Source organism: Ascaphus truei, unplaced genomic scaffold (assembly GCF_040206685.1).
Source record: "Ascaphus truei isolate aAscTru1 unplaced genomic scaffold, aAscTru1.hap1 HAP1_SCAFFOLD_1506, whole genome shotgun sequence".
Classification (NCBI taxonomy): Eukaryota; Metazoa; Chordata; class Amphibia; order Anura; family Ascaphidae; genus Ascaphus; species Ascaphus truei.
The window spans coordinates 1-25,334 of record NW_027454393.1 but is presented as its reverse complement, the minus strand read 5'-3'; the positions used below and the strand labels follow the sequence as shown (position 1 = coordinate 25,334).

Sequence of the window (25,334 nt, the reverse complement as noted above, 5' to 3'; positions counted from 1 at the left end):
GGATTGAAAACTGGTTGAAGGATACACAACATAGAGTTGTCGTAAATGGAACTTTTTCAGGTTGGGCTAAAGTCGTGAGTGGAGTACCTCAGGGATCGGTACTAGGACCCCTGCTTTTTAACTTGTTTGTTAATGACCTTGAGGTTGGCATCGAGAGCAAAGTCTTAATCTTTGCTGATGATACTAAATTGTGTAAGGTAGTAGAATCAGAGCAGGATGTACTTTCTCTCCAGAAGGACTTGGGGAGACTGGAAACTTGGGCAGGTAAATGGCAGATGAGGTTTAATACAGATACATGTAAGGTTATGCATTTGAGAAACAAGAATAAACAGGAGACTTGCTAAATTAAATGGGGATAAATTGGGGGAATCCTTGATGGAGAAGGATTTAGGAGTGCTTGTACACAGCAATAGTGCCCAAAGTCATGCAGTAACTGCAAAGGCAAACAAGATCTTATCTTACAATAAATGGGCAATGGATGGAAGGGAAGTCCATGCTCAGTCACTCTCTCTGATAAGTGAATCATACAGATACAAGTACACACAGACCGATATGCCACATATCTGCAGGTCCTTACTCTGTCAGCTTCTCCTTGCTCTCTAGGCTCTCCCCTGGATTCTCCTCCTCGGGCATCACCGCTGCTTCCCCCTGCCCCACCTCATTCTGCCTTCTCCCTCCTTTCTCCTCTTCTTCTGCCTTCTGCACTCCATCGGAGTTGTCATGTCTCCATTTATGCTCCTCTTCTCGTTCAAGGGCTTCCTGTCTGCTATTCTCAGACACCATCTCCTTGTACCTGGTAAGACGGATATTATATTAACATTCTATTACTATTATACCACCAACCACTATTATATTGGGGATTGAAAATTACACTAAAAAGTATTTATAGAAAATACTAAATTATTGTGATCTACTTAGATTTTGCATAGGCTTTGATACGGTTCCACACAAGAGGTTAATGTACAAAATAAAGCAAATTGGACTCTAAAAATATTTGCACCTGGATTGAAAACTGGTTGAAGGATACACAACATAGAGTTGTCGTAAATGGAACTTTTTCAGGTTGGGCTAAAGTCGTGAGTGGAGTACCTCAGGGATCGGTACTAGGACCCCTGCTTTTTAACTTGTTTGTTAATGACCTTGAGGTTGGCATCGAGAGCAAAGTCTTAATCTTTGCTGATGATACTAAATTGTGTAAGGTAGTAGAATTAGAGCAGGATGTAATTTCTCTCCAGAAGGACTTGGGGAGACTGGAAACTTGGGCAGGTAAATGGCAGATGAGGTTTAATACAGATAAATGTAAGGTTATGCATTTGAGAAACAAGAATAAACAGGAGACTTGCAAATTAAATGGGGATAAATTGGGGGAATCCTTGATGGAGAAGGATTTAGGAGTGCTTGTACACAGCAATAGTGCCCAAAGTCATGCAGTAACTGCAAAGGCAAACAAGATCTTATCTTACAATAAATGGGCAATGGATGGAAGGGAAGTCCATGCTCAGTCACTCTCTCTGATAAGTGAATCATACAGATACAAGTACACACAGACCGATATGCCACATATCTGCAGGTCCTTATTCTGTCAGCTTCTCCTTGCTCTCTAGTCTCTCCCCTGGATTCTCCTTCTCGGGCATCACCTCTGCTTCCCCCTGCCCCACCTCGTTCTGCCTTCTCCCTCCTTTCTCCTCTTCTTCTGCCTTCTGCACTCCATCGGAGTTGTCATGTCTCCATTTATGCTCCTCTTCTCGTTCAAGGGCTTCCTGTCTGCTCTTCTCAGACACCATCTCCTTGTACCTGGTAAGACGGATATTATATTAACATTACCATCCAACCACTATTATATTTGGGATTGAAAATTACACTAAAAAGTATTTATAGAAAATACTAAATTATTGTGATCTACTTAGATTTTGCATAGGCTTTGATACGGTTCCACACAAGAGGTTAATGTACAAAATAAAGCAAATTGGACTCTAAAAATATTTGCACCTGGATTGAAAACTGGTTGAAGGATACACAACATAGAGTTGTCGTAAATGGAACTTTTTCAGGTTGGGCTAAAGTCGTGAGTGGAGTACCTCAGGGATCGGTACTAGGACCCCTGCTTTTTAACTTGTTTGTTAATGACCTTGAGGTTGGCATCGAGAGCAAAGTCTCAATCTTTGCTGATGATACTAAATTGTGTAAGGTAGTAGAATCAGAGCAGGATGTACTTTCTCTCCAGAAGGACTTGGGGAGACTGGAAACTTGGGCAGGTAAATGGCAGATGAGGTTTAATACAGATAAATGTAAGGTTATGCATTTGAGAAACAAGAATAAACAGGAGACTTGCAAATTAAATGGGGATAAATTGGGGGAATCCTTGATGGAGAAGGATTTAGGAGTGCTTGTACACAGCAATAGTGCCCAAAGTCATGCAGTAACTGCAAAGGCAAACAAGATCTTATCTTACAATAAATGGGCAATGGATGGAAGGGAAGTCCATGCTCAGTCACTCTCTCTGATAAGTGAATCATACAGATACAAGTACACACAGACCGATATGCCACATATCTGCAGGTCCTTACTCTGTCAGCTTCTCCTTGCTCTCTAGGCTCTCCCCTGGATTCTCCTTCGCGGGCATCACCTCTGCTTCCCCCTGCCCCACCTCGTTCTGCCTTCTCCCTCCTTTCTCCTCTTCTTCTGCTTTCTGCACTCCATCGGAGTTGTCATGTCTCCATTTATGCTCCTCTTCTCGTTCAAGGGCTTCCTGTCTGCTCTTCTCAGACACCATCTCCTTGTACCTGGTAAGACGGATATTATATTAACATTACCATCCAACCACTATTATATTGGGGATTGAAAATTACACTAAAAATATTTATAGAAAATACTAAATTATTGTGATCTACTTCGATTTTGCATAGGTTTTGATACGGTTCCACACAAGAGGTTAATGAACAAAATAAAGCAAATTGGACTCTAAAAATATTTGTACCTGGATTGAAAACTGGTTGAAGGATACACAACATAGAGTTGTCGTAAATGGAACTTTTTCAGGTTGGGCTAAAGTCGTGAGTGGAGTACCTCAGGGATCGGTACTAGGACCCCTGCTTTTTAACTTGTTTGTTAATGACCTTGAGGTTGGCATCGAGAGCAAAGTCTTAATCTTTGCTGATGATACTAAATTGTGTAAGGTAGTAGAATCAGAGCAGGATGTACTTTCTCTCCAGAAGGACTTGGGGAGACTGGAAACTTGGGCAGGTAAATGGCAGATGAGGTTTAATACAGATACATGTAAGGTTATGCATTTGAGAAACAAGAATAAACAGGAGACTTGCTAAATTAAATGGGGATAAATTGGGGGAATCCTTGATGGAGAAGGATTTAGGAGTGCTTGTACACAGCAATAGTGCCCAAAGTCATGCAGTAACTGCAAAGGCAAACAAGATCTTATCTTACAATAAATGGGCAATGGATGGAAGGGAAGTCCATGCTCAGTCACTCTCTCTGATAAGTGAATCATACAGATACAAGTACACACAGACCGATATGCCACATATCTGCAGGTCCTTACTCTGTCAGCTTCTCCTTGCTCTCTAGGCTCTCCCCTGGATTCTCCTCCTCGGGCATCACCGCTGCTTCCCCCTGCCCCACCTCATTCTGCCTTCTCCCTCCTTTCTCCTCTTCTTCTGCCTTCTGCACTCCATCGGAGTTGTCATGTCTCCATTTATGCTCCTCTTCTCGTTCAAGGGCTTCCTGTCTGCTATTCTCAGACACCATCTCCTTGTACCTGGTAAGACGGATATTATATTAACATTCTATTACTATTATACCACCAACCACTATTATATTGGGGATTGAAAATTACACTAAAATGTATTTATAGAAAATACTAAATTATTGTGATCTACTTAGATTTTGCATAGGCTTTGATACGGTTCCACACAAGAGGTTACTGTACAAAATAAAGCAAATTGGACTCTAAAAATATTTGTACCTGGATTGAAAACTGGTTGAAGGATACACAACATAGAGTTGTCGTAAATGGAACTTTTTCAGGTTGGGCTAAAGTCGTGAGTGGAGTACCTCAGGGATCGGTACTAGGACCCCTGCTTTTTAACTTGTTTGTTAATGACCTTGAGGTTGGCATCGAGAGCAAAGTCTTAATCTTTGCTGATGATACTAAATTGTGTAAGGTAGTAGAATCAGAGCAGGATGTACTTTCTCTCCAGAAGGACTTGGGGAGACTGGAAACTTGGGCAGGTAAATGGCAGATGAGGTTTAATACAGATACATGTAAGGTTATGCATTTGAGAAACAAGAATAAACAGGAGACTTGCTAAATTAAATGGGGATAAATTGGGGGAATCCTTGATGGAGAAGGATTTAGGAGTGCTTGTACACAGCAATAGTGCCCAAAGTCATGCAGTAACTGCAAAGGCAAACAAGATCTTATCTTACAATAAATGGGCAATGGATGGAAGGGAAGTCCATGCTCAGTCACTCTCTCTGATAAGTGAATCATACAGATACAAGTACACACAGACCGATATGCCACATATCTGCAGGTCCTTACTCTGTCAGCTTCTCCTTGCTCTCTAGGCTCTCCCCTGGATTCTCCTCCTCGGGCATCACCGCTGCTTCCCCCTGCCCCACCTCATTCTGCCTTCTCCCTCCTTTCTCCTCTTCTTCTGCCTTCTGCACTCCATCGGAGTTGTCATGTCTCCATTTATGCTCCTCTTCTCGTTCAAGGGCTTCCTGTCTGCTCTTCTCAGACACCATCTCCTTGTACCTGGTAAGACGGTTATTATATTAACATTACCATCCAACCACTATTATATTGGGGATTGAAAATTACACTAAAAAGTATTTATAGAAAATACTAAATTATTGTGATCTACTTAGATTTTGCATAGGCTTTGATACGGTTCCACACAAGAGGTTAATGTACAAAATAAAGCAAATTGGACTCTAAAAATATTTGCACCTGGATTGAAAACTGGTTGAAGGATACACAACATAGAGTTGTCGTAAATGGAACTTTTTCAGGTTGGGCTAAAGTCGTGAGTGGAGTACCTCAGGGATCGGTACTAGGACCCCTGCTTTTTAACTTGTTTGTTAATGACCTTGAGGTTGGCATCGAGAGCAAAGTCTTAATCTTTGCTGATGATACTAAATTGTGTAAGGTAGTAGAATCAGAGCAGGATGTAATTTCTCTCCAGAAGGACTTGGGGAGACTGGAAACTTGGGCAGGTAAATGGCAGATGAGGTTTAATACAGATAAATGTAAGGTTATGCATTTGAGAAACAAGAATAAACAGGAGACTTGCAAATTAAATGGGGATAAATTGGGGGAATCCTTGATGGAGAAGGATTTAGGAGTGCTTGTACACAGCAATAGTGCCCAAAGTCATGCAGTAACTGCAAAGGCAAACAAGATCTTATCTTACAATAAATGGGCAATGGATGGAAGGGAAGTCCATGCTCAGTCACTCTCTCTGATAAGTGAATCATACAGATACAAGTACACACAGACCGATATGCCACATATCTGCAGGTCCTTACTCTGTCAGCTTCTCCTTGCTCTCTAGGCTCTCCCCTGGATTCTCCTCCTCGGGCATCACCGCTGCTTCCCCCTGCCCCACCTCATTCTGCCTTCTCCCTCCTTTCTCCTCTTCTTCTGCCTTCTGCACTCCATCGGAGTTGTCATGTCTCCATTTATGCTCCTCTTCTCGTTCAAGGGCTTCCTGTCTGCTCTTCTCAGACACCATCTCCTTGTACCTGGTAAGACGGTTATTATATTAACATTACCATCCAACCACTATTATATTGGGGATTGAAAATTACACTAAAAAGTATTTATAGAAAATACTAAATTATTGTGATCTACTTAGATTTTGCATAGGCTTTGATACGGTTCCACACAAGAGGTTAATGTACAAAATAAAGCAAATTGGACTCTAAAAATATTTGCACCTGGATTGAAAACTGGTTGAAGGATACACAACATAGAGTTGTCGTAAATGGAACTTTTTCAGGTTGGGCTAAAGTCGTGAGTGGAGTACCTCAGGGATCGGTACTAGGACCCCTGCTTTTTAACTTGTTTGTTAATGACCTTGAGGTTGGGATCGAGAGCAAAGTCTTAATCTTTGCTGATGATACTAAATTGTGTAAGGTAGTAGAATCAGAGCAGGATGTAATTTCTCTCCAGAAGGACTTGGGGAGACTGGAAACTTGGGCAGGTAAATGGCAGATGAGGTTTAATACAGATAAATGTAAGGTTATGCATTTGAGAAACAAGAATAAACAGGAGACTTGCAAATTAAATGGGGATAAATTGGGGGAATCCTTGATGGAGAAGGATTTAGGAGTGCTTGTACACAGCAATAGTGCCCAAAGTCATGCAGTAACTGCAAAGGCAAACAAGATCTTATCTTACAATAAATGGGCAATGGATGGAAGGGAAGTCCATGCTCAGTCACTCTCTCTGATAAGTGAATCATACAGATACAAGTACACACAGACCGATATGCCACATATCTGCAGGTCCTTACTCTGTCAGCTTCTCCATGCTCTCTAGGCTCTCCCCTGGATTCTCCTTCTCGGGCATCACCTCTGCTTCCCCCTGCCCCACCTCGTTCTGCCTTCTCCCTCCTTTCTCCTCTTCTTCTGCCTTCTGCACTCCATCGGAGTTGTCATGTCTCCATTTATGCTCCTCTTCTCGTTCAAGGGCTTCCTGTCTGCTCTTCTCAGACACCATCTCCTTGTACCTGGTAAGACGGATATTATATTAACATTACCATCCAACCACTATTATATTTGGGATTGAAAATTACACTAAAAAGTATTTATAGAAAATACTAAATTATTGTGATCTACTTAGATTTTGCATAGGCTTTGATACGGTTCCACACAAGAGGTTAATGTACAAAATAAAGCAAATTGGACTCTAAAAATATTGGCACCTGGATTGAAAACTGGTTGAAGGATACACAACATAGAGTTGTCGTAAATGGAACTTTTTCAGGTTGGGCTAAAGTCGTGAGTGGAGTACCTCAGGGATCGGTACTAGGACCCCTGCTTTTTAACTTGTTTGTTAATGACCTTGAGGTTGGCATCGAGAGCAAAGTCTCAATCTTTGCTGATGATACTAAATTGTGTAAGGTAGTAGAATCAGAGCAGGATGTACTTTCTCTCCAGAAGGACTTGGGGAGACTGGAAACTTGGGCAGGTAAATGGCAGATGAGGTTTAATACAGATAAATGTAAGGTTATGCATTTGAGAAACAAGAATAAACAGGAGACTTGCAAATTAAATGGGGATAAATTGGGGGAATCCTTGATGGAGAAGGATTTAGGAGTGCTTGTACACAGCAATAGTGCCCAAAGTCATGCAGTAACTGCAAAGGCAAACAAGATCTTATCTTACAATAAATGGGCAATGGATGGAAGGGAAGTCCATGCTCAGTCACTCTCTCTGATAAGTGAATCATACAGATACAAGTACACACAGACCGATATGCCACATATCTGCAGGTCCTTACTCTGTCAGCTTCTCCTTGCTCTCTAGGCTCTCCCCTGGATTCTCCTTCGCGGGCATCACCTCTGCTTCCCCCTGCCCCACCTCGTTCTGCCTTCTCCCTCCTTTCTCCTCTTCTTCTGCCTTCTGCACTCCATCGGAGTTGTCATGTCTCCATTTATGCTCCTCTTCTCGTTCAAGGGCTTCCTGTCTGCTCTTCTCAGACACCATCTCCTTGTACCTGGTAAGACGGATATTATATTAACATTACCATCCAACCACTATTATATTGGGGATTGAAAATTACACTAAAATGTATTTATAGAAAATACTAAATTATTGTGATCTACTTCGATTTTGCATAGGCTTTGATACGGTTCCACACAAGAGGTTACTGTACAAAATAAAGCAAATTGGACTCTAAAAATATTTGCACCTGGATTGAAAACTGGTTGAAGGATACACAACATAGAGTTGTCGTAAATGGAACTTTTTCAGGTTGGGCTAAAGTCGTGAGTGGAGTACCTCAGGGATCGGTACTGGGACCCCTGCTTTTTAACTTGTTTGTTAATGACCTTGAGGTTGGCATCGAGAGCAAAGTCGCAATCTTTGCTGATGATACTAAATTGTGTAAGGTAGTAGAATCAGAGCAGGATGTAATTTCTCTCCAGAAGGACTTGGGGAGACTGGAAACTTGGGCAGGTAAATGGTAGATGAGGTTTAATACAGATAAATGTAAGGTTATGCATTTGAGAAACAAGAATAAACAGGAGACTTGCAAATTAAATGGGGATAAATTGGGGGAATCCTTGATGGAGAAGGATTTAGGAGTGCTTGTACACAGCAATAGTGCCCAAAGTCATGCAGTAACTGCAAAGGCAAACAAGATCTTATCTTACAATAAATGGGCAATGGATGGAAGGGAAGTCCATGCTCAGTCACTCTCTCAGATAAGTGAATCATACAGATACAAGTACACACAGACCGATATGCCACATATCTGCAGGTCCTTACTCTGTCAGCTTCTCCTTGCTCTCTAGGCTCTCCCCTGGATTCTCCTCCTCGGGCATCACCGCTGCTTCCCCCTGCCCCACCTCATTCTGCCTTCTCCCTCCTTTCTCCTCTTCTTCTGCCTTCTGCACTCCATCGGAGTTGTCATGTCTCCATTTATGCTCCTCTTCTCGTTCAAGGGCTTCCTGTCTGCTCTTCTCAGACACCATATCCTTGTACCTGGTAAGACGGTTATTATATTAACATTACCATCCAACCACTATTATATTGGGGATTGAAAATTACACTAAAAAGTATTTATAGAAAATACTAAATTATTGTGATCTACTTAGATTTTGCATAGGCTTTGATACGGTTCCACACAAGAGGTTAATGTACAAAATAAAGCAAATTGGACTCTAAAAATATTTGCACCTGGATTGAAAACTGGTTGAAGGATACACAACATAGAGTTGTCGTAAATGGAACTTTTTCAGGTTGGGCTAAAGTCGTGAGTGGAGTACCTCAGGGATCGGTACTAGGACCCCTGCTTTTTAACTTGTTTGTTAATGACCTTGAGGTTGGCATCGAGAGCAAAGTCTTAATCTTTGCTGATGATACTAAATTGTGTAAGGTAGTAGAATCAGAGCAGGATGTACTTTCTCTCCAGAAGGACTTGGGGAGACTGGAAACTTGGGCAGGTAAATGGCAGATGAGGTTTAATACAGATAAATGTAAGGTTATGCATTTGAGAAACAAGAATAAACAGGAGACTTGCAAATTAAATGGGGATAAATTGGGGGAATCCTTGATGGAGAAGGATTTAGGAGTGCTTGTACACAGCAATAGTGCCCAAAGTCATGCAGTAACTGCAAAGGCAAACAAGATCTTATCTTACAATAAATGGGCAATGGATGGAAGGGAAGTCCATGCTCAGTCACTCTCTCTGATAAGTGAATCATACAGATACAAGTACACACAGACCGATATGCCACATATCTGCAGGTCCTTACTCTGTCAGCTTCTCCTTGCTCTCTAGGCTCTCCCCTGGATTCTCCTCCTCGGGCATCACCGCTGCTTCCCCCTGCCCCACCTCATTCTGCCTTCTCCCTCCTTTCTCCTCTTCTTCTGCCTTCTGCACTCCATCGGAGTTGTCATGTCTCCATTTATGCTCCTCTTCTCGTTCAAGGGCTTCCTGTCTGCTCTTCTCAGACACCATCTCCTTGTACCTGGTAAGACGGTTATTATATTAACATTACCATCCAACCACTATTATATTGGGGATTGAAAATTACACTAAAAATATTTATAGAAAATACTAAATTATTGTGATCTACTTAGATTTTGCATAGGCTTTGATACGGTTCCACACAAGAGGTTAATGTACAAAATAAAGCAATTTGGACTCTAAAAATATTTGCACCTGGATTGAAAACTGGTTGAAGGATACACAACATAGAGTTGTCGTAAATGGAACTTTTTCAGGTTGGGCTAAAGTCGTGAGTGGAGTACCTCAGGGATCGGTACTGGGACCCCTGCTTTTTAACTTGTTTGTTAATGACCTTGAGGTTGGCATCGAGAGCAAAGTCTCAATCTTTGCTGATGAAACTAAATTGTGTAAGGTAGTAGAATCAGAGCAGGATGTACTTTCTCTCCAGAAGGACTTGGGGAGACTGGAAACTTGGGCAGGTAAATGGCAGATGAGGTTTAATACAGATAAATGTAAGGTTATGCATTTGAGAAACAAGAATAAACAGGAGACTTGCAAATTAAATGGGGATAAATTGGGGGAATCCTTGATGGAGAAGGATTTAGGAGTGCTTGTACACAGCAATAGTGCCCAAAGTCATGCAGTAACTGCAAAGGCAAACAAGATCTTATCTTACAATAAATGGGCAATGGTTTTAAGGGAAGTCCATGCTCAGTCACTCTCTCTGATAAGTGAATCATACAGATACAAGTACACACAGACCGATATGCCACATATCTGCAGGTCCTTACTCTGTCAGCTTCTCCTTGCTCTCTAGGCTCTCCCCTGGATTCTCCTTCGCGGGCATCACCTCTGCTTCCCCCTGCCCCACCTCGTTCTGCCTTCTCCCTCCTTTCTCCTCTTCTTCTGCTTTCTGCACTCCATCGGAGTTGTCATGTCTCCATTTATGCTCCTCTTCTCGTTCAAGGGCTTCCTGTTTGCTCTTCTCAGACACCATCTCCTTGTACCTGGTAAGACGGATATTATATTAACATTACCATCCAACCACTATTATATTGGGGATTGAAAATTACACTAAAAAGTATTTATAGAAAATACTAAATTATTGTGATCTACTTCGATTTTGCATAGGCTTTGATACGGTTCCACACAAGAGGTTAATGTACAAAATAAAGCAAATTGGACTCTAAAAATATTTGTACCTGGATTGAAAACTGGTTGAAGGATACACAACATACAGTAGAGTTGTCGTAAATGGAACTTTTTCAGGTTGGGCTAAAGTCGTGAGTGGAGTACCTCAGGGATCGGTACTAGGACCCCTGCTTTTTAACTTGTTTGTTAATGACCTTGAGGTTGGCATCGAGAGCAAAGTCTTAATCTTTGCTGATGATACTAAATTGTGTAAGGTAGTAGAATCAGAGCAGGATGTACTTTCTCTCCAGAAGGACTTGGGGAGACTGGAAACTTGGGCAGGTAAATGGCAGATGAGGTTTAATACAGATACATGTAAGGTTATGCATTTGAGAAACAAGAATAAACAGGAGACTTGCTAAATTAAATGGGGATAAATTGGGGGAATCCTTGATGGAGAAGGATTTAGGAGTGCTTGTACACAGCAATAGTGCCCAAAGTCATGCAGTAACTGCAAAGGCAAACAAGATCTTATCTTACAATAAATGGGCAATGGATGGAAGGGAAGTCCATGCTCAGTCACTCTCTCTGATAAGTGAATCATACAGATACAAGTACACACAGACCGATATGCCACATATCTGCAGGTCCTTACTCTGTCAGCTTCTCCTTGCTCTCTAGGCTCTCCCCTGGATTCTCCTCCTCGGGCATCACCGCTGCTTCCCCCTGCCCCACCTCATTCTGCCTTCTCCCTCCTTTCTCCTCTTCTTCTGCCTTCTGCACTCCATCGGAGTTGTCATGTCTCCATTTATGCTCCTCTTCTCGTTCAAGGGCTTCCTGTCTGCTATTCTCAGACACCATCTCCTTGTACCTGGTAAGACGGATATTATATTAACATTCTATTACTATTATACCACCAACCACTATTATATTGGGGATTGAAAATTACACTAAAATGTATTTATAGAAAATACTAAATTATTGTGATCTACTTAGATTTTGCATAGGCTTTGATACGGTTCCACACAAGAGGTTACTGTACAAAATAAAGCAAATTGGACTCTAAAAATATTTGCACCTGGATTGAAAACTGGTTGAAGGATACACAACATAGAGTTGTCGTAAATGGAACTTTTTCAGGTTGGGCTAAAGTCGTGAGTGGAGTACCTCAGGGATCGGTACTGGGACCCCTGCTTTTTAACTTGTTTGTTAATGACCTTGAGGTTGGCATCGAGAGCAAAGTCGCAATCCTTGCTGATGATACTAAATTGTGTAAGGTAGTAGAATCAGAGCAGGATGTAATTTCTCTCCAGAAGGACTTGGGGAGACTGGAAACTTGGGCAGGTAAATGGTAGATGAGGTTTAATACAGATAAATGTAAGGTTATGCATTTGAGAAACAAGAATAAACAGGAGACTTGCAAATTAAATGGGGATAAATTGGGGGAATCCTTGATGGAGAAGGATTTAGGAGTGCTTGTACACAGCAATAGTGCCCAAAGTCATGCAGTAACTGCAAAGGCAAACAAGATCTTATCTTACAATAAATGGGCAATGGATGGAAGGGAAGTCCATGCTCAGTCACTCTCTCTGATAAGTGAATCATACAGATACAAGTACACACAGACCGATATGCCACATATCTGCAGGTCCTTACTCTGTCAGCTTCTCCTTGCTCTCTAGGCTCTCCCCTGGATTCTCCTCCTCGGGCATCACCGCTGCTTCCCCCTGCCCCACCTCATTCTGCCTTCTCCCTCCTTTCTCCTCTTCTTCTGCCTTCTGCACTCCATCGGAGTTGTCATGTCTCCATTTATGCTCCTCTTCTCGTTCAAGGGCTTCCTGTCTGCTCTTCTCAGACACCATATCCTTGTACCTGGTAAGACGGATATTATATTAACATTACCATCCAACCACTATTATATTGGGGATTGAAAATTACACTAAAAATATTTATAGAAAATACTAAATTATTGTGATCTACTTAGATTTTGCATAGGCTTTGATACGGTTCCACACAAGAGGTTAATGTACAAAATAAAGCAAATTGGACTCTAAAAATATTTGCACCTGGATTGAAAACTGGTTGAAGGATACACAACATAGAGTTGTCGTAAATGGAACTTTTTCAGGTTGGGCTAAAGTCGTGAGTGGAGTACCTCAGGGATCGGTACTGGGACCCCTGCTTTTTAACTTGTTTGTTAATGACCTTGAGGTTGGCATCGAGAGCAAAGTCTCAATCTTTGCTGATGATACTAAATTGTGTAAGGTAGTAGAATCAGAGCAGGATGTAATTTCTCTCCAGAAGGACTTGGGGAGACTGGAAACTTGGGCAGGTAAATGGCAGATGAGGTTTAATACAGATAAATGTAAGGTTATGCATTTGAGAAACAAGAATAAACAGGAGACTTGCAAATTAAATGGGGATAAATTGGGGGAATCCTTGATGGAGAAGGATTTAGGAGTGCTTGTACACAGCAATAGTGCCCAAAGTCATGCAGTAACTGCAAAGGCAAACAAGATCTTATCTTACAATAAATGGGCAATGGATGGAAGGGAAGTCCATGCTCAGTCACTCTCTCTGATAAGTGAATCATACAGATACAAGTACACACAGACCGATATGCCACATATCTGCAGGTCCTTACTCTGTCAGCTTCTCCTTGCTCTCTAGGCTCTCCCCTGGATTCTCCTCGGGCATCACCTCTGCTTCCCCCTGCCCCACCTCGTTCTGCCTTCTCCCTCCTTTCTCCTCTTCTTCTGCCTTCTGCATTCCATCAGAGTTGTCATGTCTCCATTTATGCTCCTCTTCTCGTTCAAGGGCTTCCTGTCTCCTCTTCTCAGACACCATCTCCTTGTACCTGGTAAGACGGATATTATATTAACATTACCATCCAACCACTATTATATTGGGGATTGAAAATTACACTAAAAAGTATTTATAGAAAATACTAAATTATTGTGATCTACTTAGATTTTGCATAGGCTTTGATACGGTTCCACACAAGAGGTTAATGTACAAAATAGTGTACAGCAATAGTGCCCAAAGTCATGCAGTAACTGCAAAGGCAAACAAGATCTTATCTTACAATAAATGGCCAATGGATTTAAGGGAAATAAACATAATTATGCCCCTTTACAAAGCATTAGTAAGACCACACCTTAAATATGGAGTACAATTGTAGGCACCAGTCCTTAGAAAAGACATTATAAATTGGAGAAAGTGCAGAGAAGAGCCACCAAATTAATACATGGGACAAATAATCTGATTTATGAGGAGAGGCTAGCTAAATTCGATTTTTTTACATTAGAAAAGAGGCAGCTAAGAGGGGATATGATAATTTTGAAAATGTGGAATTCATTACCCATGGAGACTGTGATGGCAGATACAATAGATGTGTAAAAAAAAGGTTGGACATCTTTTTAGAAAGGAAATACAGGGATATACCAAATAAGTATACATGGGAAAGATGTTGATCCAGGGAGTAATGTGATTGCCAATTCTTGGAGTCAGGAATGGACTTATTTTTCCCCTAATGAGATATCATTAGATGATATTTTACTGGGGTTTTTTGTTTGCCTTTCTATGGATCAATATACTGTAAATAGGGTTATAGGATAAAGTATCTGTCATCCACATTTAGCGTAGGTTGAACTTGATGGACGAATGTGTAACATCCCATAGAACATAACACAGGTAGTAAGTCACAAAAAATGACACCTTGGCAGCTCCTGCCGTGTTAATCTCTAATGTTTCATTTCAACTAAATCTTGATTTTCTGCCGAGTTTGCATCTGTTTATTACCATATTTCACCGGCATAATCTGTTACCATGGCAACACCTGCCTTCTTAATGTGGGTGAATGGTGGCGGACATTGCTCACCCGCCATTTCTTTCTTTTCATTAATGTTACATCGTGGATGATACATCGGAGTACACGCAGGTACAGTAGTCAACAAGCTTAGCTAATCAGAAATCAGACTATTATATATACATTCATACAGATATATATATATATGTAATCACCACTATTATTAAGGTTATGGTGGGTAAAAAAAAGTGACAAAAACCCTCCACAGTAAAGCATACAGCAACTGTAAATATTACTGTATGTTCATTTGCATGTCTTAGACAGGTCTGCAACCCTGTCTTTCCCCATTGTCGCCCAGCATACAGCGCTTCCACTGCAGCAAGGGATACTGGGAAATGACATGCAAATGAACACTCAGTGCCACCTTTTGTCTCAAGCTCGTATTACACAAGCAAATCCTCAAGCCAATGCATGCTGTTTTAAACACAGCTTTTAGACAGAGGCTGGGATGAGATGCAAAGCCATTAAACCCACTCACAGACATGTTTCAACCTTGATGGGTATCATCAGTGTGAGGTTGGTCTTAATGGCTAAGCAGGTTTGAGACTAGACTAGGTAATCACCACTATTATTAAGGTTATGGTGGGTAAAAAAAGTGACAAAAACCCTCCACAGTAAAGCATAAAGCAACTGTAAATATTACTGTATGTTCATTTGCATGTCTTAGACAGGTCTGCAACCCTGTCTTTCCCCATTATCGCCCAGCATACAGCGCTTCCACTGCAGCAAGGGTTGCAGACCTGTCTAAGACATGCAAATGAACATACAGTAATATTTACAGTTGTTTTATATATATGTATGTATATATAAGTATATATCTATGTATATATATATATATATATATATATATATATATATATATATGTATATATGTATATATGTATATGTATATGTGTATGCAACAGATGCTACTCTTAGTGGATTGCAGCCATTTTAATCTCCCCACGAGACAAATTTTCGGCAACTCATATTTACAAAATTCAATTTTTTTTCTTAATGAGCGGGGTTGCTGCAAACCGCAGCAATGCTAAAAATGAGAGAAGGCGGTTACATTTCACGGTGAGAAGAGCACATTACTGCTTTAAAACCACTGCCCCCCATGTCCGTCCCCATCCCTCCCCCCCCGTACCTCCGTCGCTGCAAGTAGCCTCTGCACAGGGCCTGGAGCAGCGTGATATCTTGAATGTGTCTCCTGTACCTCCGTCGCTGGCTGCATCCCCTCCACAAAGCGTGGATAAACGCCACGGCACTCTGCCTGTGGTCCAGCTGCCGTCTTACACGGAACGACCTCCAGCGTGTCTGCAGAGGCACACACATGGCAAAGCAGCAGGTCGCCATATCCAGGCATGGAGCAATGGATGCTGCGCGCTAACCCACACACTGCCAAAGTGGTCTTAAAGCAATTTGGTAACAGAGGCAGCTCCTTATCGCAGAAGAAGCAGGCACCAGTTATGAGTTATCAAAGTTTGAGGTCTCATCCCTGAAATGTTAGTGTTTGAAATGCAGTGAAGTTCCAGCCACGGAACATTCTAAAGATGCATTTTTTGTAAAGATGATCAAGACCATGGCGACCGTCACGGCATTCTGTGACAAAAGGCATATGGTGGCTCAGGAATAGGTGGGACTCTACAATGTGGGATATTGTACCCGGGTCTCCAACACACATTATATACGTTAAACGCTGAAATAACAGACATTGATATAAACTAAACTGACTATATAATCTATTCCATAGAGTCCCAATGTGGTTACCGAGGCTCTCAGGGAGGTTTTTTAGGGACTGATCAGGATAAATATGATAAATGTTAGTATTTCGCTGCCTCAGCAGGTTCTGCTCTTTAAAAAAATCTTTTAAGTGTTATGTAGCCCTGTTTCCCCGTAAACAAGATGGCTACTGGTGCTGCCCTTTACCTGTTGGCTCACAGGGGCCTAAGCCGCCGCCACGGGGAGCCTAGGGTGATATACTTACAACCTTGGTGCAGCGCCTCCACCTGAGAGGGATCCCAACGTAGTGGGAGGAGCTCCTCACAGGACCCAAACAATGAACACACACAATGTAAAATAGAAAGGCCTTTACTGTAACATATCTTATACTCTATAATACCTTATAACTCTATGTGACTAAAGATACAACTGCCACACGCCTCACACGGCTGTACCCCACCACCGTGTAACCCACACTGTGTCCAGAGAATCCCAGTCCCACAAGGTCCCACACCCACCCCAATGTGTGTGACTGCGCGGCCCACTAAATGGAGTGTAGTACAGTTGGTGCACGTTCTGTAAGGTACCTGCCGGGTGCTCCAGCAACCGGACGCGCCGACTGAACAGACAAGGGATTCGCTGATCCAACCATAGCCTCCGCGACGAGTCTGCCTCCGCGTGGGGTGGTTTCCCGCTGGAGTGTCCCACCTTGATGACAGTCTTTGTCAGCAGGAGTGATCCGGTCCCAGGTCCCAGCTGTGTCCCTGATCTATTTACTAGCTAGTGGGGCAGGGTCCCTACCTAAGGGCCTGTCCCTGTAGCAGCTACAAACTAATTGGTGGAGACGGGGCCTAGCTGGGGCCTAGGGGGAATCTGGCCTATGGCAGAGGGTCACAGACCCCTGTTCACATACCTCCTACCCCTGTCCTGTCCCAGCACTTACTGACACTTCCTATTCCAGCCACAAAATAGTATCTCCTGCAGGAGACCTAGCCGAGCGATTGGCTCCCTGGCGTCGTGTGGTACTCCTGCCCCTAAGCACCTATGGGCCGCCATGTGCGCTCACTCCACTGCGCATGTGCAACCCTTCAATGGCCGCCACGCACTTTCTGCGCGAGCCTTTGCGCATGCGTATGCACCAATCCAACATGGCGGCACCCTGCAGAGGGGCCGCTGGCGAGCTCGCCGCCACCCGCAACCACACGGCAGCAGCGGAGTTAAGAGGAGAGAGGGCGGGGAACCGGGGAGCCAGAGGGGACCTGGCTACAGTTAGAAATTATGTCTCCATTAATCTCTTGCTTCAGATGTTACCATGGTAAACTTTATACAGCACTGGGCCCTGGGGAGAGCTCTATTTTAACCTCCCAGACACTTAATATTGCATAAGCTTCTATCTCCTGAACAAAGCATCAGATTTTAAAAATAAAAACCGTGTTGGAAAGAGCAATCGTGTTTTTTTAATATAATTTATTTTTTAAACTATATACAGGGAAAAACAAAACAAACAAAAAAAACAAGGTTTGAATACGTAGTATGATTAATCCTTTCACTGCCGGAGATGCCTGCAACACATTGTTCCCTGACAGTGAAAGGTTTAAGCCAGGGGTAAGCAAGCTTTGTCTGCACCCACAAGAAGCCGCCGGAGACAAGGTAAGAGCCTTACAGAGGCCTCGCGCTCTCCCCCGGCATTTAATTTAAATGTTGTGGGGAAGAGCATGGGGCTTCTAAGCGCCACACTCTGAAAATATTGTGCCCCCCAGTTTGCGCAACCCTGGGTTAGGCCACGGATTGTGCTCTATGCAGGGTGCAGCGGTCATCCAGCTAACACTAGGGTGTTGACCTCATCTGTATGCTCACAGCAGCGAGTTTCATTCTCAGGAAGGCTTTCCTGTCCATGACCATCCTGAAAAAGCTCTGAAGAGGATGATTGTGACAGGGTGAAGTCATTCGCTGTCAATTATGCATGGGAAACATACCTCTGACGTCTGAAACCACCAGTCAGAGGGTTAACACAGAGATACCTGGGCATCAGGGCTGAGTTATGGTAGCTGTCAGGCAGCTGTATAAGATGCCAGACCTGAGCAGGAAGGGAGAGAGACTTTTCCAAACCAGGAAGTACGCCGGAGGTTCTGCTCCCCCAGACAGAGGATTGCCACAAGCTGAGACAAGCCTGCTGGACACAGCCCTGTCTACTAGTAACCAGCCTCCTAACCCTGCAGAGGAATTAAAGCTGCTGTTGCAGTATCCAGAAGGGATTACTTGGACTCTCTAGGGACAAAGCTCCCCAAACACAGATAAGGACTTATATATTTTCACTGCAGATATTTGCATAATCTTGTTTAACCTGGAAGTAGGCTAGCTACCCAGAGGAGAGATAGGGACCTTCTGTATAGTTAGTCCCCTAATGGAGTAGGGTTTTTATTTATGGTTTGTTTGTCTTAAAGGGACAGTGTGCCTAAATGTTTATTTGATTGTGGAAAATAAACCACTGGAGGTTAAAAGCCTTACTTACTGGTTGGGACTCCTACTGACCCTATTGCGAAGCCGTCCTGCCACAGGTGGTGCGAAGTGGGATCTTTGGATGGCCCATGCATCCAAAGGGCACACCATTAAAAAATGGAGGAAATGTTTTCTCAGTTCCTGCACCAGCAAGCAGGCTCAGCAAACAGAAAAGCTCCTCCACATGCTGGCTCCAGGTGCAGTCTCAGTCAGACCATAGATTCCAAATAAATCGCTGGTGATGCTGCCTAAAATAGAAGCCAACAGAAGACCCAGAGGCTTTCTCTTCTCTTTTAAAAGGGTAGCCACTGCCCAGGGCTGGACAGTTGGTCGCTGGGTAACGACTTGGCTCCAAACCTCATAGGAGAAACGCAGGCAGCCAACCAGGCTCTACCGGCAGACGAGGCCACGGACTATCAGAGACTAAAGGCTGCCATTCTGGATCATCTAGGCCTCACCCCGGAGACCTACCGGCAGTGGTCCGGACAGTCAAATACACAGAGACAGACCCTGGGCCATAGCCCACCACTTAGTGGACTTATGTACCAGGTGGATACAACCAGAAACAGCGTACCAAGGCAGAGATCCTTGAACAGTTTGTGCTCGAATTTCATACAGAGACTGGCCCCCTCCTCCTGCTCCTGGGTAAAAAGTATTAGTTATATTAGCTATAACTTTTACAATCTAGCGGATCTATACCTGGTTTGTGTATTACTGTGATAGACACTTGGAGCATCCGTTCCGGGAATGAGGCCCCGCTAAGACTGCATTAAACATCCGGAGCAAACAGGGGGCCAGATTGTTTAAGGAATTTCTTATATTAGAGGCCTGAAAGCCACCTGGACCCGAAGCCTTTGACGGCTTCAGCTCCTCAATGACCTGTGTCAATTCCTCAATTGTAGAATCTGCACCTAGGTACTCTCTGTCCAACCTATTCAGTTTAGCAGGCCAGAGCTCGTCAGGAACTCCCTCAGAGCCATTTTTGTCATTCCATTATGTGCCACTTTTTCTCCACTGTATAGGTCCTCGTAGAACAAGCATGTCAAACTCGCGGCCCGCGGGCACATGCGGCCAACAACTTTGTGTGTGAGTGGGGGGGGAGGGAGAGTGTGTGTGGGGGGGGAGGGAGAGTGTGTGGGGGGGAGGGAGAGTGTGTGTGTGGGGAGGAGGGAGAGTGAGTGTGTGTGGGGGGGATAGTGTGTGGGGGGGAGGGAGAGTGTTTGTGTGGGGGAGAGCGTGTGTGTGTGGGGGGGAGTGTGTGGGGGGGAGTGTGCAGGGGGAGTGTGTGTGTGTGGGGGTAGAGTCTGTGTGTGGGGGGGGGGAGTGTGTGTGTGGGTGGGAGAGTGTGTGTGGGGGGGAGAGTGTGTGTGTGGGGGGAAGAGTGTGTTTGTATGGGGGGGGGAGAGTGTGTGTGTGGAGGGGGGAGAGTGTGTGTGTGGGGGGGAGGAAAGTGTGTGTGTGTGTGGGGGGGAGGGAGAGTGTGTGGTGGGGGGAGTGTGTGTGTGTGGGGGGGGGAGAGTGTGTGTGGGGGGGGAGAGTGTGTGTGTGTGGGGGGGGAGTGTGTGGGGGGAGAGAATGTGTGTGGGGGGAAAGTGTGTGTTTGGGGGGTAGAGTGTATGTGTGTGGGGGGAGAGTGTGTGTGTGTGGATGCGGGGAGATTATGTGTGTGGGTGGGATGGAGAGTGAATGTGTGTGTGGGGGGAGGAGAGTTGTGTGTGTGGGGGGAGAGAGAGTGTGTGTGGGGGGAGAGTGTGTGTGTGGGGGAGAGTGTGTGTGCGGGGGAGAGTGTGTGTCGGGGGAGAGTGTGTGTGGGGGGGGGGAGAGTGTGTGTGGGGGGGAGGAGAGTGTGTGTGTGGGGGGGGAGAGGGTGTGTGGGGGGGAGAGGGTGTGGGGAGGGGAGAGTGTGTGTGTGGGGGAGAGTGTGTGTATGGGTGGAGAGTGTGTGTGGGGGGAGAGTGTGTGTGTGGGGGAGAGTGTGTGTGTGGGGGGGGGAGTGTGTGTGTGGGGGGGGGAGAGTGTGTGTGTGGGGGGGGGAGAGTGTGTGTGTGTGGGGGGGGGGAGAGTGTGTGTGGGGGGGGTGTGGGGAGTGTGTGTGTGGGGGGAGAGTGTGTGTGTGGGGGGGGAGAGTGTGTGTGTGTTGGGGGGAGTGTGTGTATCTGTGGCGTGTGTATCAGTGGCTGTGTGTGTCTGTGCAGGCAGACAGTGACTGTGTGGGTGTCTGTGTGTGGTCATTGTCTTTGTTGGTCTGTCTGTGTTGGTGTCTGTAGGTCTGTGTGAGTGGCTGTAGGTCAGTGGCTGTGTGTGTCTGTGCAGGTCAGAGAGAGAATGGGGAGGGGGGGGGAGAGAATGGAGGGGGGGGGAGAGGGAGATGGGTGGGGGAGAGAGAATAAAGGGGATTAAGCGAATGGGGGTGGGGAGGGAAGGGGGAGAGAGAATAGGGGGATGCGGCCCACAATGGATATTTTTGCGCCCCAGCCAATGTGTCCCGGTTACGGCGGCGGTGAGGAGGATGCGGCTGCTGGTAAGTATTCTCTGTGTGAGTGAATGCTGCCGGGGGATTGGGTGAAGAGCTGCATGGGTTGAATGAAGGAGGCGGGGCTTAGAATGCCGGCCGGGATGAAGGGGATGGTCGCAAGCAGGTCTGAGGAAGCCGGGGGCGGGGCTTCCGCTTTGTGCAGAGCAGACGGCGAGTGTGTGTGTCTGCCTTCCCGCTCCTGGCTCCTCTGCCTGCTGCGCGGTTTCCCCGCCGGGCGGGCAGCCACAGGGACTATTCTGGAGGCCAGGGTCATGTGTAGGATGATTAGCCCAGATAGGTTCAACTCGGCCCTCTTTGCAAAACGCAACAAGTCCTGTTATATTTTCTTCACTTTATTTTAGGGAAAGTGGCAACAAAGACAGGCACTTGTGGAAGAGATATTTGTGATGGGATAAAGTTTCTCTGTGGGTGATTGTAGTAAGGGCAGGTGAAAAGGGTAATCCTGCCACTAGAGCAGTTACAGAAGGTACTCACTCAGCCAGTGATAATGGTGGAAAGGAAGTCCCAATGTATTCTGGGTAGCAAGATAGCCTGGGACAGACCATCTGTGGGCAGAGCAGCGGGGGAGGAAAACGAGACTAGCCCATTTGGGAGAGAGGCTGGGGTTGCTATAGCAACTCACTGAAATGTCTAAGGAAACCACAACATGTAGCAATAATGTTGCATTTCTAATACAGCAAGCTGCTGGGACAGGGGAAAATGACAGGCAACTGTAACACGGAGAAATGAATCCCATAAACTAAAGGAGAGACAGAGGAATGTGGAATCTAGTTCCAGGACAGAGACGCTCACCCCCTTTGCCACTCACCCCCTTTGGCGTTCACCCCCTTTGGTGCTCATCCCCCTTGCCGCTCACCCCCCTTGGCGCTCAGCCCCCTTGCCGCTTGCCCCACCTGGCCGCTCGCACCCTTGGCGCTCTCCCCCTTGCCGCTCACCCCCTTGCCGCTTGCCCCCTTGGCGCTCCCCCCTTGCACCCTTGGCGCTCCCTTGGCACCGGTCTCCTTGGTGCGGGAAATGGGCGTGGGGGCGGGCAGTGGTGGTGCGCGATCGCTGGCGGGCGTTTGGTGCAGCGGGAGGCTCAGAAAGCAGGCCTTTCCTCTGTCATCCCCCCCCCCTCCAGTCACTCACATCCGGCGCTGTACTCCACTTTGTGTGCGTGTGTGGGGGGGGGGAGAGTGGTGTGTGGGGGGGGGAGGGAGGAGTGTGTTTGGGGGGAGGGAGAGTGTGTGTGGGGGGAGAGTGTGTGTGTTGGGGGGGAGGAGTGTGTGTTGGGGGGGGAGAGTGTGGCGGGGGAGGGAGAGTGTGTGTGTGGGGGGGGGAGAGTGTGTGTGGGGGGGGAGTGTGTGGGGGCGGAGTGTGTGGGGGGGAGTGTGTGTGGGAGAGAGTGTGTGTGGGGGGGGGAAGAGTGTGGTGTGTGGGGTTGGTGAGAGTGTGTGTGTGGGGGTGAGTGTGTGTGTGTGTGGGGGGGAGAGTGTGTGTGTGGGGGGGGAGTGTGTGTGGGGGGGGAGAGTATGTGTGTGGGGGGGGAGAGTGAGTGTGTGTGGGGGGGGCGGGAGAGTGTGTGTTTGTTGGGGGAAGGGGAGAGTGTGTGGGGGGTAGGGAGAGTGTATGTGTGTGGGGGGGAGAGTGTGTGTGGGGGGGGGAATGTGTGGGGGGGGGGAGAGTGTGTGTGTGGGGGGAGTGTTGGTGGGGGAGTGTGTGTGTGTGGGAGGATAGTGTGTGTGTGGGGGGGGAGAGTGTGTGTGTGGGAGGGGGGAGTGTGTGTTGGGGGGGAGAGTGTGTGGCAGGGGGAGTGAGAGTGTGTGTGTGTGGGGGGAAAGTGTGTGGGTGTGGGGGGGAGTGTTTTGTTGGGGGGGGAGAGTGTGTGGCAGGGGGAGGGAGAGTGTGTGTGTGTGGGGGGGAGAGTGTGTGTGTGGGGGGGGAGTGTGGGGGGAGTGTGTGTGGGGGGGGAGAGTGTTTGTGTGTGGGGAGGTGAGTGTGGGGATGGGGGGGGGAGTGTGTGTGTGTGGGGGGGAGAGTGTGTGTGTGGGGGGGAGAGTGTGTGTGGGAGGGGGAGAGTGTGTGTGTGGGGGGGAGAGTGTGTGGGGGGGAGAGTGTGTGTATGAGGGGGGAAAGTGAGTGTGTGTGTGGGGGGAGGAGAGTGTGTTTGTGGGGGGAAGGGAGAGTGTGTGGGGGAGGGAGAGTGTGTGTGGGGGGAGAGTGTGTGTGTGGGGGGGAATGTGTGTGGGGGGGAGAGTGTGTGTGTGGGGGGATTGTGTGGTGGGGGAGTGTGTGTGTGGGGGAGAGTGTGGGGGGGGGGAAGAGAGAGTGGAGGAGGGGGGGGAGTGTGTGTGGGAGGGGGGGAGAGTGTGTGTGTGGGAGGAGAGTGAGTGTGTGTGTGGGGGGGAGGGAGAGTATGTGTGTGGGGGGGAGAGTGTGTGCGGGGGAGGGAGTGTGTGTGTGGGGGGGGGGAGAGTGTGTGTGTGTGTGGGGGGGAGTGTGTGTGTGTGGGGGGGAGTGTGTGTGTGTGTGGGGGGAGAGTGTGTGTGGGGGGGGGGCAGTGTGTGTGTGTAGGGGGGGGGGGGAGAGTGTGTTTGTTGGGGGGAGTGTGTGTATCTGTGGCTGTGTGTATCAGTGGCTGTGTTGTCTGTGCAGGCCAGCAGTGACTGTGTGGGTGTCTGTGTGTGGTCAGTGTTTTTGTTGGTCTGTCTGTGTTGGTGTCTGTAGGTCTGTGTGAGTGTCTGTAGGTCAGTGGCTGTGTGCGTCTGTCCAGGTCAGAGAGAGAATGGGGGAGGGGGGGAGAGAATGGAGGGGGGGGGAGAGGGAGATGGGTGGGGAGAGAGAGAATAGAGGGGATTGAGCGAATGGGGGTGGGGAGGAAGGGAGAGAGAATAGGGGAGACAATGGGAGAGGGGGAGAGAAAATGGGGGGGAAGTAGAGAGAGAATGAGGGACAGGGCCACCAACAGGCCCAGTGAGTCAGTCAACCACCCACGTGCCAGTCAGTCAACCACCCTCTCTCTCTCCCTCACCCTCTCTCTCTCCCCCACCCTCTCCCTCTCCCCCCTCTCTCTCTCTCCCCACCCTCTCTCTCTCCCCCATCCTCTCTCTCTCTCCCCCACCCTTTCTCTCTCTCTCCCACCCTCTATCTCTCAAACCCTCTCTCTCTCTCTCCCACCCTCTCTTTCTCCCACCCTCTCTCTCTCTCCCACCCTCTCTCTCCCATCCTCTCTCCTCCACCCTCTCCCACCCTCTCTCTCTCCCACCCTCTCTCCCGCCCTCTCTCTCTCTCCCACCCTCTCTCTCTCCCACCCTCTCTCTCTCCCACCTTCTCTCTCTCTCCCACCCTCTCTCTCTCCCCCATCCTCTCTCTCTCTCTCCCCACGCTTTCTCTCTCTCCACCCTCTCTCTCTCCCACCCTCTCTCTCTCAAACCCTCTCTCTCTGTCCCACCCTCTCTCTCTCTCCCACCCTCTCTCTCTCTCCCATCCTCTCTCTCTCCTCCACCCTCTCTCTCTCTCTCCCACCCTCTCTCTCTCTCTCCCACCCTCTCTCTCTCTCTCCACCCTCTCTCTCCCTCTCCCACCATCTCTCTCTCCCACCCTCTCTCTCTCTCTCTCCCACCCTCTCTCTCTCTCTCCCACCCTCTCTCTCTCTCCCACCCTCTCTCTATCTCCCCACCCTCTCTCTCTTTCTCTCCCACCCTCTCTCTCTCTCCCACCCTCCCTTTCTCCCACCCTCTCTCTCTCTCTGTCACCCTCTCACTCTCTCTCTGTCTGTCACCCTCACCCACTCTCTCTGTTTTATTTTAACTGCACTTTACCTACACCGAAATAACCTATTCTGCTTTATTCCAGATCTGACTCAAGTTTCCCACGGGGGACATCGGAAGACAGGTAGGGAAAACACCCTCCCCTCC

At 46.8% G+C, this 25,334-nt stretch overlaps 1 protein-coding gene across 1 annotated transcript in view; it reads right to left on the bottom strand.

The window, feature by feature from the left end:
* The window catches only part of LOC142476218 (uncharacterized), a 56,312-nt gene extending 39,961 nt beyond the window's left edge, over positions 1-16,351 (bottom strand). Inside the window, exons 1-4 of the mRNA XM_075581708.1 lie at positions 15,829-16,351; positions 13,476-13,688; positions 6,537-6,752; positions 3,647-3,772 (exon numbers count right to left, since the gene is read on the bottom strand). Of these exons, the coding sequence (XP_075437823.1) occupies positions 3,647-3,772; positions 6,537-6,752; positions 13,476-13,688; positions 15,829-16,037 (764 nt within the window). The 5' untranslated portion in view covers positions 16,038-16,351. The remainder of the gene's footprint in view (positions 1-3,646; positions 3,773-6,536; positions 6,753-13,475; positions 13,689-15,828) is intronic.
* Between the last annotated feature and the right edge of the window lie 8,983 nt (positions 16,352-25,334).